This window comes from Oncorhynchus mykiss, chromosome 20 (genome assembly GCF_057628025.1).
Source record: "Oncorhynchus mykiss isolate SJ-2025 chromosome 20, ASM5762802v1, whole genome shotgun sequence".
Lineage (NCBI taxonomy): Eukaryota > Metazoa > Chordata > Actinopteri > Salmoniformes > Salmonidae > Oncorhynchus > Oncorhynchus mykiss.
This window is the reverse complement of record NC_143041.1, coordinates 15384776-15401008: the sequence shown is the minus strand read 5'-3', so window position 1 is coordinate 15401008 and position 16233 is coordinate 15384776. Positions and strand designations below refer to the sequence as shown.

General features: G+C 41.4%; 1 protein-coding gene across 1 annotated transcript in view; it reads left to right on the top strand.

Moving 5' to 3' along the window:
* Positions 1-16233, top strand: part of LOC110498936 (glutamate receptor ionotropic, NMDA 2C) — a 55690-nt gene that overhangs the window by 26503 nt on the left and 12954 nt on the right. The window contains exons 7-11 of the mRNA XM_090211867.1: positions 688-856; positions 3103-3256; positions 3932-4057; positions 8879-9108; positions 16003-16163. Of these exons, the coding sequence (XP_090067993.1) occupies positions 688-856; positions 3103-3256; positions 3932-4057; positions 8879-9108; positions 16003-16163 (840 nt within the window). The remainder of the gene's footprint in view (positions 1-687; positions 857-3102; positions 3257-3931; positions 4058-8878; positions 9109-16002; positions 16164-16233) is intronic.

Below are 16233 nucleotides of genomic sequence, written 5' to 3'. Positions count from 1 at the left end.
TCTAGGTCAAACAACAACAAACATCCCCTCTCTTTCATCCCTCTCTCTCTGTCCTCCCCCTCTACGTACACATCATTAGACAGTGGGGTCGAGGGGAGGCTGGAGGTGACGGATCATCACCGCTCTGTGTGTGTGTGTGTCAGTGTTCCTCCAAACACCCTAATGGCCTGTGTTTAGAGTCTGTCTCTGGCCCTCAGACATCCAAGGTTTCAGACTGGACTGTGTGTGTGTGTGTGTGTGTGTGTGTACATGTCTGCCCCTCTGACTGCGTGTGTGCATCTCTGTCTCTGTTTGTGTGTGATTATGTGTGTCTGTGTCTGGGGGATACCGATTTACTGTTGTCGTTCGTGTCTGCAGAACAGGTCCTTGATTCCCAGTCATTAGTACAGAGTACAGTTTGCTCTTTGCTCTGCTATGATGCTGTTTAGCTTATTGATCTGATATGTCTCACATCTTCAGCCATCAGGACTCACTGTGCTCCTGCTGTTTAGGAGGTCAATAATAGGACATATTAGGTCAATTAGGAGTTCTTCTTCTTTCTCCAAAAACGTATCATGCTTCACCTACGTTCTTTCTCTCTCTCTCTCTCTCTCTCTCTCTCTCTGTGGGTCGATCTCTGCAATATCTCAGGTCACTGAAGAATTTACTAATCTCTGTTCTGTGTGTGTGCTCCTCCTCTCCCTACAGTATTGTGGGCCACTCGGAGCCCTACACCAAGCTGTGCTGTAAGGGGTTCTGTATAGACATTCTGAAGAAGCTGTCTCGCACCATTAAGTTCTCCTACGACCTCTACCTGGTCACTAACGGGAAACATGGAAAGATGATCAGTGGCATCTGGAACGGCATGATCGGAGAGGTGAGAGGAACACTAATGCAAAACCCCATATCAAACCCTAGTCTATGGGGATCTGAGAGTAATCCGTAGGTGTAACCAATGTGGTAAAAGCTCCACTGGCATTCTGATAGCACACTTGATTACACTTATCAAGGCTTTCATGGTCCGTTGATTAGTGTCATCAAGTGTGTTAGTGCTGGCCTGGGACAAAAGCCTGCACATCCAGGAGTTTTCCAGGACCAGGAGTGCAGAACATTACAGGAGATGTCTGTGCTCGGGCAGAGGTGGTGGGTAGCATAGAGGCTCGAGAGGTGTACCAGTAGCTTGGAATGCTGCTGTTTCAAATCCCAGAACGATAACAATTGGAATATAAACTAGCTTCTCCATAAATAGCTACAGTGCTCCTACTCCGAACTATGTGCTGTGTGTTCCATGGGAGCAGGAGAGAAAAAGAGGCAGTGGTCAGTGGCAGTGGTTACCTGGGTAGGTGTACAGTAGCTCTGCCTATCTCTTTGATGGTGCATTTTAACTAGGCAATGGTGTATGAGGACATGCACATATGGTGCTGAAGATGCAAAACACACACATCAAACACAGTTGCATCCTAAGGCGTACGCCTTAACAGGTGTTCCTCATGAGAACATCACTGCCTGCATTCCTCTGCCCAGAGGCTCAATACTTTGTATGTGTTTGACATATTTTGAGTGAATTCTAGAGAAAAATACCATAGTGTGCACACTTATATACAGCTCATTCAGAAAGTATTCAGACCCCTTGACTTTTTCCACATTTTGTTACAGTATAGGCTTCTTCTGAAAATGATTCAATCGTTTTGTTCTCTCAATCTACACACAATACCCCATAATTAGTTTCTCTCCAGATCCTCTCAAGCTCTGTTAGGTCACTGCACAGCTATTTTCAGGTCTCTGCAGAGATGTTCAATCTTGGTTCAAGTCCAGGGTCTGGCTGGGCCACTTAAGGAACTTCAGAGACTTGTCCCCAAGCCAGTCCTGCGTTCTGTTGGCTGTGTGCTTAGGGTTGTTGTCCCGTAGGAAGGTGAACCTTCGCCCCAGTCTGAGGTCCTGAGCGCTCTGCGGCAGGTTTTCATCAATGAACTCTTTGTACATTGCTCCATTCATCTTTCCCTCAATCTTAACTGGTCTCCCAGTCCCTGCCACTAAAAACATCCCCACAGCATGATGCTGCCACCACCATGTTTCACTGTAGGGATAGTGCCAGGTTTCCTCCAGAGGTGACGCTTGGCAATCAGTAAAAGAGTTCAATCTTGGTTTCATCAGACCAGAGAATCTTGTTTCTCATTGTCTGAGAGTCCTTTACAGTAGAGAGAGTCCTTTACTCCAAGCGACCTGTCATGTGCCTTTTACTGAGGAGTGGCTTCTGTCTGGCCACTCTACCATAAAGGCCTGATTGGTAGAGTGCTGCAGAGATGGTTGTCCTTCTGGAAGGTTCTCCCATCTCCATAGAGGAACTCTGGAGCTCTGTCAGAGTGACCGTCAGGTTCTTTGCCACCTCCACGACCAAGGCCCTTCTTCCCCGATTGCTCAGTTTGGCCGGGCGGCCAGCTCTAGGAAGAGTCTTGGTGGTTCCAAACTTCTTCCATTTAAGAATGATGGAGGCCACTGTTTTCTAGGGGACCTTCAATGCTGCAGAAATGTTTTGGTACCCTTCCCCAGATCTGTGCCTAGATACAATCCTGTCTCAGAGCTCTGCTGACAATTGCCTCGACCTTATGGTTTGGTTTTTGCTCTGACATGCACTGTCAACTGTGGGACCTTATATAGTCAAGTGTGTGCCTTTCCAAATCAAGTCCAATCAATTGAATTTACCGCAGGTGGACTCCAATCAAGTTGTAGAAACATCTCATGGATGATCAATGGAACCTGGATGCACCTGAGCTCAATTTCGAGTCTCATAGCAAAGGGTCTGAATACTTATGTAAATTAGGTATTTCTGTTTTTTATTTTTAATAAATTAGCCAACATTTCCATAAACCAGTTTTCGCTTTGTCGTTATGGGATATTGTGTGTAGTTTGATGAGGACATTTTTTATTTAATACATTTTAGAATAAGGCTGTAACGTAACAAAATGTGAAAGGGTCTTAACTTTCTGAACTGCACTGTACGTTAACAGTGGGATTATGTACAGTAAATCCTATTGTCAGTTGTATAATGTAAAGATGCACATGTATCAACCTGACACTCTCTTTTCCTCACCCTGTCTCATCCCTCACCCTCTCCTCTCCCAGGTGTTCTATAGGAAAGCAGACATGGCCATAGGTTCTCTCACCATAAATGAGGAGCGTTCTGAGATCATCGACTTCTCCGTGCCCTTCGTTGAGACGGGCATCAGCGTCATGGTTGCCCGTAGCAATGGGACTGTCTCCCCCTCCGCCTTCCTTGGTGAGACAGTAGGATTGATTAATTGATTGACTTGAGATAATGTAAATATAATTTGATCTGAGTTCGGTTTAGTTGAATTACTCCAATAGCTATCATTAGGCTATGGGGAAGACAAAATGATCCTAGATGTGTGCCTAAGAGTAATGTACCTGTATTGTAAGCTATGATGCCTCTCCCCATGGATGCAGCAGGACCGCTAGCTCCCATGGCAACGCTCAGTGAGCACAAACGTGTGTGTGTGGCCTACTTTACTGAGTTCTGTCTCAGTGGTCTGTTTTTTCTGCTTTAGGAAACTTTAGATTAAAGTTTTATCCCGCAGATATGACTAAATCCCACATAAACCCTGAAACAACAAAATCAAAATGAAAACAAGTTGCTGGATATTTTCCCATGTTAAAATGTATAATTTTATCTCTGCCTCTTCTCTCCCTGATCTTCAAATTACAGTATGTATAATTACCTTGTTTGAGCCTGGCAGTACAAAAGCTAACACGACAACCAAAGGAATGGATGAAGAATCCCATGATTACCGTTAATTCATCTTTAGAGACTATGCAGAAGACATTGTTAGCCATTATTGGCCAGTCCAAAATACATGAAAAGAAAGATGTCTCTCTCTCCTTCTCTCTTTGCCCTCCGTCCCTTTCCCTCCTTGACTCTCATCCTCTCCACTAGAGCCCTATAGCCCAGCGGTGTGGGTGATGATGTTTGTAATGTGCCTGACCGTGGTCGCTGTGACTGTATTCGTGTTTGAGTACTTCAGTCCTGTCGGGTACAACCGAAGCTTGGTCAGTGCCAAAGGTGAGTTGAGACAAACCTGTCTGCTAGCCTGGATTTAGCTCAGAGGGCTAACACAGGAGACCCAGGTTCAAACTCAGTTGCCTTTAAATTGTTTAACTTGGGTAAAACGTTTCGGGTAGCCTTCCACAACCTATCCACAATAAGTTGGGTGGATTTTGGCCCATTCCTCCTGACAGAGCTGGTGTAACTGAGTCAGGTTTGTAAGCCTCCTTGCTCGCACACGCTTTTTCAGTTCTGCCACACATTTTCTAGAGGATTGAGGTCAGGGCTTTGTGATGGCCAATCTAATACCTTGACTTTGTTGTCCTTAAGCCATTTTGCTACAACATTGGAAGACCTTAATCCTCTAGAAAATTTGTGGGCAGAACTGAAAAAGCGTGTGCGAGCAAGGAGGCCTACAAACCTGACTCAGTTACACCAGCTCTGTCAGGAGGAATGGGCCAAAATTCACCCAACTTATTGTGGATAGGTTGTGGAAGGCTACCCGAAACGTTTGACCCAAGTTAAACATTTTAAAGGCAATGCTACCAAATACTAATTGAGTGTATGTAAACTTCTGACTCGCTGGGAATGTGATGAAAGAAATACAAGCTGAAATAAATAATTCTCTCTAGTTATTCTGACATTTCACATTCTTAAAATAAAGTGGTGATCCTAACTGACCTAAGACAGAGAATTTGTATCTGGATGTCAGGAATTTTTTAAAACTGAATTTAAATGTATTTGGCTAAGGTGCATGTAAACTTCTGACTTCAACTGTATATAGACAGTACCAGTCAGAAGGTTGGACACACCTATTCATTCAAGGGTTTTTATTTATTTGTACTATTTTCTGCATTGTAGATTAAAAGTCAAGACATCAAAACTATGAAATAACACATGTGGAATCATGTAATACCCCAAAAAGTGTTAAACAATCAAAATGTATTTTATAGTTGAGATTCTTCAAATAGCCACCCTTTGCCTTGATGACAGCTTTGCACTCTCTTGGCATTCTCTCAACCAGCTTCACCTGGAATGCTTTTCCAGTCTTGAAGGAGTTCTCACATATGCTGAGCACTTGTTGGCTGCTCTTCCTTCACTCCGCTGTCCGACTCATCCCAAACCATCTCAATCGAGGCCAGGCCATCTGATACAGCACTCCATCAATCTCCTTGGTAAAATAGCCCATACACATTCGGGAGGTGTGTTTTGGTGTGTTCATTTTCCTGTTGAAAAACACCCGTTAACCCCAAACCAGATGGGATGGCGTATTTCTGCAGAATGCTGTGGTCGCCATGCTGGTTAAGTGTGCCTTGATTTATAAATAATTCACTGACAGTGTCACCAACAAAGCATCCCCACACTATCACACCTCATGCTTCACGGTGGGAACCACACATGCGGAGATCATCAATTCACTTACTCTGCGTCTCACAAGGACACAGCGGTTGGAACCAAAAATCTAAAATTTGGACTCATCAGACCAAAGGACAGAATTTCACCAGTTTAATGTCCATTGCTCATGTTTCATGGCCCAAGCAAGTCTCTTCTTCTTATTGGTGTCCTTTAATGGTGGTTTCTTTGCAGCACTTTGGCCATGAAGGCCTGATTCACACTGTCTCCTCTGAACAGTTGATGTTGAGATGTGTCTTTTACTTGAACTCTGAAGCATTTATTTGGGCTGCAATTTCTGGGGCCGGTAACTCTAATGAACTTATCCTCTGCAGCAGAGGTAACTCTGGGTCTTCCTTTCCTGTGGTCGGTCCTCATGAGAGCCAGTTTCATCATTAGGCTTGATGGTTTTTGCGACTGCACTTGAAGAAACCTTCAAAGTTCTTGAAATGTTCCAGATTGGCCGACTTTCATGTCTTAAAGTATTGGTGGACTGTCATTTCTCTTTGCTTATTTGAGCTGTTCTTGCCATAATATGGACTTGATATTTTACCAAACAGGGCTATCTTCTGTATACCACCCATACCTTGTCACAACATAACTGACTGGCACAATGCATTCCAGGTGACTTTCTCATGAAGCTGGTTGAGAGAATGCCACGCGTGTACAAAGCTCTCATCAAGGGAAAGTGCGGCTACTTTCTACTTTAAAGAATCTCAAATATAAAATATATTTAGATTTGTTTAACACTGTTTTGGTTACTACATGATTCCATATGTGTTATTTCGTAGTTGTGATGTCTTCACTATTATTCTACAATGTATAAAATAGTAATAATAAAGAAAAAACCTGGAATGAGTTGGTGTGTCCAAACTTTTGACTGGTACTGTATATTCCGGACAACTTGGGGAGCCAAATAAAATCACCCACCGAAGGAAGTCGACCCACGGGCCACCTGTTGGGGAAGCCTTTACAGGTTATGAAACAGAATGTCCTACAGAGAGTCCCCGGGAGACTGTGGGGTATAGCCATACACAAAACAAAGACGGCTATTCAATCCCAGCATGCCGAGATGCCAAAGCTCGCTCTCGTCTCACTGTCTGAAAGGTCACTTCCTGGTTTAATTAACGTTTGTCGCTAGGCTAATCTGACGGAGATGGATGTGGCTCCGCTAAGATGAGCAAGATGGATGGACTTAGGGTGTGTTCCCCAACACGACACACAGCTAGAAGCAGGCTAGCGGCAAGCGCAGTGTTCCCCAACACGACACACAATTAAAGGCTAATGCTGTCTTCCACAACATGATACACACCAGGTGGAGGCAGGCTAATGGCTAACCTTTCAGTGGCTAGGCTAATGCTGAGAGGATCGCTAATGCTGCTGGGTAGAGTGATGGGTTAGGGAACGACCTATGAATAGAAACACTATATAAGTTTGACCTTTTCAGCTCTCTATAAGGCCTAGTAGTGGCCTATAGAAATAAGCTAATTGGAAATTCATGATTCTGTCATCAACAGTATAGGAACATGGACGTATAAGGATTATGTTTCATGAAACACATCAACAACACTGAATCTTGGGAGCTTCATTGATCCATTCATCCAATTGGACATCTGCTAATGAGGCTGTTATGATACCTTGGGTTTATTAACCAAACATCTAATCTCCACCTCCCTCTCCTCCCTAACATCCCCCCGCCTCTAACTCTCAATGGTAATGTAAAGTGTTTTGTATTTTGAAAATACAAATGACAGAATTTAGAAAATACAAAATACATTGGAGTGTAGTTCAGCCCAGTGTAATTCAAATAAAAAAATACTCAGAAGTAATTAAAATATGTATTTCAAATACACTACCGGTCAAAAGTTTTAGAACACCTACTCATTCAAGGGTTTTTCTTAATTTTTTTTACTATTTCATACATTGTAGAATAATAGTGAAAACATCAAATATGAAATAACACATACGGAATCATGTAGTAACCAAAAATTGTTAAACAAATCAAAATATACTATATATTTGAGATTCTTCAAATAGCCACCCTTTGCCTTGATGTCAGCTTTGAACACTCTTGGCATTATCTCAACCTGCTTCATGAGGTAGTCACCTGGAATTCATTTCAAGTAACAGGTGTGCCTTCTTAAAAGTTAATTTGTGGAGTTTCTTTCCTTCTTAATGTGTTTGAGACAATAAGTTGTGTTGTGACAGGGTAGGGGGGTATACAGAAGAATCATATTTGGTAAAAGATCAAGTCCATATTATGGCAAGAACAGCTCTAATAAGCAAAGAGAAATGACAGTCCATCATTACTTTAATTTTAAGACATGAAGGTCAGTCAATATGGAAAATGTCAAGAACTTTGAAAGTTTCTTCAAGTGCAGTCGCAAAAAACATCAAGCTCTATGATGAAACTGGCTCTCATGAGGACCGCCACAGGAATGGAAGACCCAGAGTTACCTCTGCTGCAGAGGATACGTTCATTAGAGTTACCAGCCTCAGAAATTGCAGCCCAAATGAATATTTCACAGAGTTCAAGTAACAGACACATCTCAACATCAACTGTTCAGAGGAGACTGTGTGAATCAGGCCTTCATGGTTGAATTGCTGCAAAGAAACCACTACTAAAGGACACCAATAATAAGAAGAGACTTGCTTGGGCCAAGAAACTTGTGCAATGGACATTAGACCAGTGGAAATTTGTTGTTTGGTCTGGTCCAAATAGGAGATTTTTGGTTCCAACTGCCATGTCTTTGTGAGACGTGGTGTGGGTGAACGGAGGATATCTGCATGTGTATTTCCCACCATAAAGCATGGAGGAGTAGGTGTTATGGTGTGGGGGTGCTTGGCTGGTGACCAGGCACACTTAACCAGCATGGCTACCGCAGCATTCTGCAGCGATACACCATCCCATCTGGTTTGGGCTTAGTGGGGCTATCATTTGTTTTTCAACAGGACAATGACCCAAAACACACCTGCAGGCTGTGTAAGGGCTATTTTACCAAGGAGATTGATGGAGTGCTGCATCAGATGATCTGGCCTCCACAATCACCTGACCTAAACCAAATTGAGATGGTTTGGGATGAGTTGGACAGCAGAGTGAAGGAAAAGCAGCCAACAAGTGCTCAGCATGTGTGGGAACTCCTTCAAGACTGTTGGACAAGCATTCCAGGTGAAGCTTGTTGAGAGAATGCCAAGAGTGTGCAAAGCTGTCATCAAGGCAAAGGGTGGCTATTTGAAGAATCTCAACTATAAAATACATTTTGATTGTTTAACACTTTTTTGGTCCACATGTGTTATTTTGTAGTTTTGATGTCTTCACTATTATTCTACCATGTATAAAATAGTAAAAATAAAGAAAAACCCCTGAATGAGTAGGTGTACTACAACTGTTGACCTGTAGTGTATATGTAATAAAAATACTGCCCATCTCTGCTCCTTCCCCCCCAGCGCCCGGAGGTCCTACCTTCACCATAGGGAAGTCAGTGTGGCTACTGTGGGGCATCGTGTTCAATAACTCAGTCCCCATTGAGAACCCTAAAGGCACAACCAGTAAGATCATGGTGTTGGTGTGGGCCTTCTTCGCTGTCATCTTCCTGGCCTCCTACACTGCCAACCTGGCTGCCTTCATGATCCAGGAGCAGTACATAGACACTGTGTCTGGACTGTCTGACAAGAAGGTAGGACAACTAATCAATCACCTGAGTCATCCATCAATCCATCCTGATAACTGTCCTCTCTGGGCTCGTCCTGTCAACGATTCTCCCTGTCAGACCATAGCATTCACACACACACACACACACACACACACACACACACACACACACACACACACACACACACACACACACACACACACACACACACACACACACACACACACACACACACACACACACACACACACACACACACACACACACACACACACACACACACACACACACACACACACACACACACACACACACACACACACACACACACACACACACACACACACACACACACACACACACACACACACACACACACACACACACACACACACACACACACACACACACACACACACACACACACACACACACACACACACACACACACACACACACACACACACACACACACACACACACACACACACACACACACACACACACACACACACACACACACACACACACACACACACACACACACACACACACACACACACACACACACACACTTCGTGATTTGGCTCATTATTCCTCAGCGTAATCACAGAAGAGGAAAATGGCAAGCGACAAACTTCACTTCAGAGTATGAGAGCGAGAAACAAATAAACTGAGAATAGATACAGAGAGAGAGAGAAAGCCAGGGCCTCAGGGGATGTGTTGAGACAATATTATATTATTTTCAGACAGTGAACACACACACACAGGATCTTATTGTAGAGAGGTCCATCCATCTTCACAGGGATCTGAAGGTCAATACTAACAGCTTATAATGGAGAGTTTTTATTTACACTTTAATTGAGTTTCATGAGCGTCTGGGTTCTGTGTGGTTCTGTCAAAGGTTTCATCCATCCTGCACTCTGAATCCTCTCAACTCTGACCTGACTTGGCCAAACGGCCCTGAGTTGAAGTACTACACTCAAAAAAATGCTGCGTGAACAGTAAATAGATATTTTGGACCCAGCAGTTGGGGTACTTAGTTGGGTTATTGAGCTATGACGAGATTGGCAGTATGTCTGTTACATATATTTGAAATAGATATTCCAATTACTTCTGAGTATTGTATATTTTGTATTACACTGGGCTGAACAACACAATATAATTTGTAGCAAGATACTCTTGAAAGCTGTAATTTCTGTATTTCAAAATACTTTTTTTATAGCGGTTCACAATTTTGTGGGACCCTTTCACCCAACATTGGTATCAAATGTCTGATGGTGCTATGGTGTGATAATAGCATCTGCTAAATTAACTAAATATAAATGTATATGTAAAAATAAACAATTGGAAAGCATGCTGAGTTATTCTAATGAGCTTTCGGTCATTTAGAATTATCCAGAGTGCATGCAGCTAAGGTAGACAAGCAACAATATATCACAGTCAAAGCAAGTAAGACGGTTCCACAACCACACAGGATATTGTTGCTGGCTACTTGCACATTTAGATTTGTATTTTAAAATACAAAATACATGGCTTTTAATTAAATGCAATGCTTGCAACAGTATTTTATATTTTTTAATTTTGATACATTGGTCTTTTGGTATTTTGTAATTGTAATTTGTAATTTATTCCCATCCCTGGCAATGACCCAGCAGGCCAGATCAGAAGACTGGAGGTGTGGCTAAGTAGGGGTGTGGATTTCAGATAGCTATATTTGGCCACCCATGAGTGTAAATGTCAGGTTTGTTTTGTCTGTGGTATTGTCATTGCATTACAATTTTGAGCTGATAGTTTTGTAGCTTTAAAGAGGTGTACATAACAGTATGAGTACATCAAGAACCTATGCATTTCCAAATATTGGAATTGGTACCCCTGTGTGAAAGTCTTTGAATGAAGATGTTATTCATTTTATATTAGGACAATAAAATGACAGTTGTAAGACTTTAAGACACAGCATGAAATGAAAATAAAAAATGACCCATGTTTGGGTAATTCAAAGGCATAGCCTATTGAGAGTGTGGCTTTCAGATAGTTATTTTAGGCCACCCGTGAGAGTAAATGTCATTCCTGTTCATCATGTTAAATTTGTACACTGCAAATTAAAATGTTGCTTAATGAATTACATTATATCAAAGTGGTACCCTTCCCAGCATTTAAGGCACTCATACACTTTGGAAGCCTTATTAAAATACAAAAGTGTCAGTACTCAACCTTAACATATATTGACAATACAACAGAACAGATGATCTGGGATGACATTTACACTCACGGGTGGCCGAAAATAACTTGCCTAAAGCCATGCCCCTACTAAGCCATGCTTCCAGTCTTCTGATCTGACCCGGTGGATCGTAGCCAGGGATGGGCATAAATTACAAACTACAAAATACAACTACAAAATATCCTAAAGACCAATGTATCAAAATAAAATATAAGATACTTTTTCAAAGTACTGTATTTAATTGAAATACATGTACTGTGCCCTCAGAAAGTATTCACACCCTTGACTTATTACACATTTTATTACTAAGTGGGATTAAAATGGATTTCATTGTCATTTTCTGTCAGCAGTCTACACAAAATACTCTAATGTCAAAGTGGAAGAAAAATTCTAGCATTTGTAAAACAAATCATGAAAACTAAAACACAAATATATTTTGATTAAATAAGTATTCAACCCCCTGAGTCAATACATGTTAGAAGCAAGCACACCCATAACATGATGCAGCCACCACTATGCTTGGAAATATGGAGAGTGGTACTCAATAATGTGTTGTATTGGATTTGCCCCAAACATAAAATGTTCTATTCAGGACAAAAAGTTAATTGCTTAGCCTTATTTTTTGCAGTATTACTTTAGTGCCTTGTTGCAAACAGGATTCATGTTTTGGAATACATTTATTCCGTACAGGCTTTGTTCTTTTCATTCTGTCAATTAGGATAGTATTGTGGAGTAACTACAACGTTGTTGATCCTTCCTCAGTTTTCTCCTATCACAGCCATTAAACTCTGTAACTGTTTTAAAGTCACCATTGGCCTGCAACTGCTAAAACACTAAAACCCATTGGCTGAACAAAGTTCTCAGTTGCCTGGACTCATTTAGCTAATTATGCAGTCTGTTGTCAATACCTGAAACCATTTCACATGGTAAAACACAATTTGCAGATCTCACTTAGACGTTTCAGCAAAACTCTAAACACATTCTCATTCTCAAAACACATTCTGCATTCTAATGGACATGTCATCCATGCTGGTTAACACAAGTGGCAACAATCAAATACAAATAGAGAACATATGTCATTGATTGAACACAACCACTCAATATAGATTTAACCTGTTTCAAATGATGCAACCAATATAAGCAAGTTCAGAGAGCAAACAGGTTGTTGAAGGTGGGAAGGAGAAAGTCTGAGAATGGATACTGTAGTACAGTGCATTGTAGGCTGTATACTGTACAATGGACAAATTGTATGGCCCTGAACATTGTGCTTACATTTTTCAATACACAAACCTGTTTTTACTTTGTCATTATGGGGTATTGTGTGTAGATTGATGAAGAAAAAAACGATTTAATCAATATCAGAATAAGGTTGTAATGTAACAAAATGTGGAAAAGGTCAAGGGCTCCGAAATACCACATTGGAGTGTTGTTCAGACCAGTGTAATATAAAATACAAAATATTCAGAAGTACACTATATGACCAAAAGTATGTGGACACCTGCTCGTCGAACATTCCAAAATCATGGGCATTAATATGGAGTTGGTCCCCCTTTGCTGCTGTAACAGCCTCCACTCCTCTGGAAGACTTTCTACTAGATGTTGAAACATTGCTGCGGGAACTTCCATTTAGCCACAAGCATTCGTGAGGTCAGCACTGATTTTGGGCGATTAGGCCTGGCTCGCAGTCGCCGTTCCAGTTCATCCCAAAGGTGTTAGATGGAGTTGAGGTCAGGGCTTTGTGCAGGCCAGTCAAGTTCGACAAACCATTTCTGTATGGACCTCGCTTTGGTAGTGAGTGTTGCAACCGAGGACAGATGTTTTTTTACGCACTATGCGCTTCAGCGGTCCTGTTCGGTGAGCTACGTGGTTCAGCCATTGTTGCTCCTAGATGTTTCTGCTTTTTTCAAAAGCAGCACTTACATTTGACCAGGGAAGCTCTAGCAGGGCAAAAAATTTGACAAACTGACTTGTTGGAAAGGTGGCATCCTATGACAGTAAGGCCATTCTACTGCCAATGTTTGTCTATGGAGATTTCATGGCTGTGTGCTTGATTTTATACTCCTGTCAACAACAGATGTGGCTCAAGTAGCCAAATCCACTAATTTGAAGGGGTGTCAACATACTTTTGTATATATAGTGTGATTAAAATATGTTTTTGAAATACGTGTAATATAATAATTCCCATCTCTGATTTATTTTTTTATTTTATAAAATGATTTATTACAAAAAGCACAAGGAGGAGGTAACATTAAAGTATTAGAACATGAAGGACAGACAATACAGCATCAAGACACTATCAAACATGTATCAGTCTTTCCGCAACAGAGCCATCCTTATGCGTGAGGGTGCGTGTGTATGATAGCGATATAAATTATATGTCATAGTTTCCTTTTTCATGATCACAATCTTGTGAGACCGGAACCCTCCAAGATCCCCCCACAGTTCCCCAATAGCTGTCGCTCAACCATTCGAGAACCCTCCCCCCCGGAAGAATAAAAATAAAAAATACAATTAATTCCATTCCCCACCCTCAAGAACCCCTCAATGCACCAACAACCAAAATAATGAACTAATGAGAAAAAAGGAAAAGACAGATGAAAACAGCAAACAACAATGCAAAAAAAAATTACAAATACATAAAAAACTAAAAAAACAAAGGACATCAAGGACAACTGAAATCATAACAGCAATGCCAACTGTATATGTTTGTGTCCATGTCTGGCACTATTACATGTATGTGTGTGTTCATGTATGCGTTTATTTGAATTAGAGTCTGTGTATATATCTACAAACACCTGCACGGCATCAGCCTCAGGCAAACTGGCTTTAGTTGTAAAAACACTGCCACTTAGTGTCATTCAAATGTACTTTTATTATGTTTTATTTGGACTTGATTTCCTTTCTCTTTATCATTCTCTCTCTCACACAGCAACTCCACTCCCACTTGACCCTATTCCACATACCAACCCTCAGCTTCCCTCAGCCCATCCCATCTATCTCTGCTGGCCACCCACTTCGTGTTTCTACGCAACACATATCTTTCAACTATGCTATGATGTTTAACGTACAATTTCAATCTATCTAATAAAATAGAAACTACAAATTGTGTGTTGAAGATAAATACTTTTACTAAGTATTAGTAATTGACTGACCCGGTCTCTCGAGATCTCCCAACAGTGCTATTTCTAGGGTTAATTTTAGATCAATGCTATGCATTTTCAGCCATTCCTGAACCTGAAACCAGCAACAGGCTACCTGAGAGCAATACCAAAATAAATTGTCTATTGATTCTGTATCCTCACAACAAAATCTGCAGAGCTTCGATGATTTTATGCCCCAAATATTCAACATTTTGTTGGTGGCAAGAATTCTATATAATCATTTTAGGTGAAAAGCACGAAGTCTTGAGTCTTGCGTTGTTTTATATATCAACTCATGCACCCCGTACCATGGAATTGGTACATCAAAAATCTCTTCCCAACTAATTTGAAATCTGTCTGGCACAGTTGTCAACATCCTGGTCCTCAAATGAAACTTGTATACTTTCCTATTTATGCTATTTATGCTATTTATTCCTCTGTCAGTTTTGATCCTTAATATTGGGCAGACAGACCAGTTCCCTACCTCCTCCCGCTGCCACTCGCCTCTTCCATTTTTGGGGCAATACTGTTATCAATTGGTTGTACTCTTGGATTGAGCAGACCTTTCCATACAATTCTGATAACTCCATGAAGGACATAACTCTACCATTCCAATTTACAATATTTTTTAAGAACAAAATAACCTTCTCAAACATCTTTCCCATAAATACAGGTATCTTATCAACCAGCACATTTGAGTTCAGCCATAATATTTATTGTGATATTTGTTTGAGCCATCTCTGATTTTAGCTAAATACTGCAGCATCAACAACCCAACCTGGCTCTGGCAATGTGTTCTTAAATGACCCAACTGCTGGGTCAAAATAACCCAACATGTGTTCTGTCCTATATTTACCCAAATTGAGTTGTTTTTAAAGCAGCGTTTTTTTTTAGAGTGTGGTAGACTGAACTCAATCAATCAATCAAATGTATTTATAAAGTCCTTTTTAAATCAGCCGATGTCACAAAGTGCTTATACAGAAACCCAGCCTTAAACCCCAAACAGCAAGCAATACAGATGTAGAAGCACGGTGGCTAGGAAAAACTCCCTAGAAAGGCAGGAACCTAGGAAGAAACCTAGAGAGGAACCAGGCTCTGAGGGGTGGCCAGTCCTCTTCTGGCTATGCCGGGTGGAGATTATAACAGTACATGGCCAAGATGTTCAAATGTTCATAGATGACCAGCAGGGTCAAATAATAATAATCATAGTGGTTGTAGAGTGTGCAACAGGTCAGCACCTCAGGAGTAAATGTCAGTTGGCTTTTCATAGCCGATCATTCAGAGTTAGAGACAGCAGGTGCGGTAGAGAGAGAGAGTCGAAAACAGCAGGTCCGGGCTAACAGCAGGTCCGGGCAATCTATGGCTATTGAATTGACTCAAAAATAATGGCCTTGAATTATATCAAATCTACACAAATTGAAAAGGGTAGAATGACATTCAATCAAATTAAATTGAATTGAGTGGAAGTGCATTTATTTGAATCAGTTTGAAATTAATAGGACGGCTCTGAATTAGATCTCATTGAACTGAATCTCCTCTCCTCATCACTTCCTACAGTTCCAGAAGCCTCAGGAGCACTACCCTCCATTCCGTTTTGGTACGGTCCCTAACGGCAGTACAGAGAGGAACATCAGAAGTAACTACCCTGACATGCACGCACACATGGTCAAATACAACCAGAAAGGAGTGGAGGATGCCCTCAACAGCCTCAAGACAGGGTAAGAAAAATGCACTGAACTCTCCTCCAGCTCTCAACTCTAACCCTCATCCCAATGACCTCAAAATAAA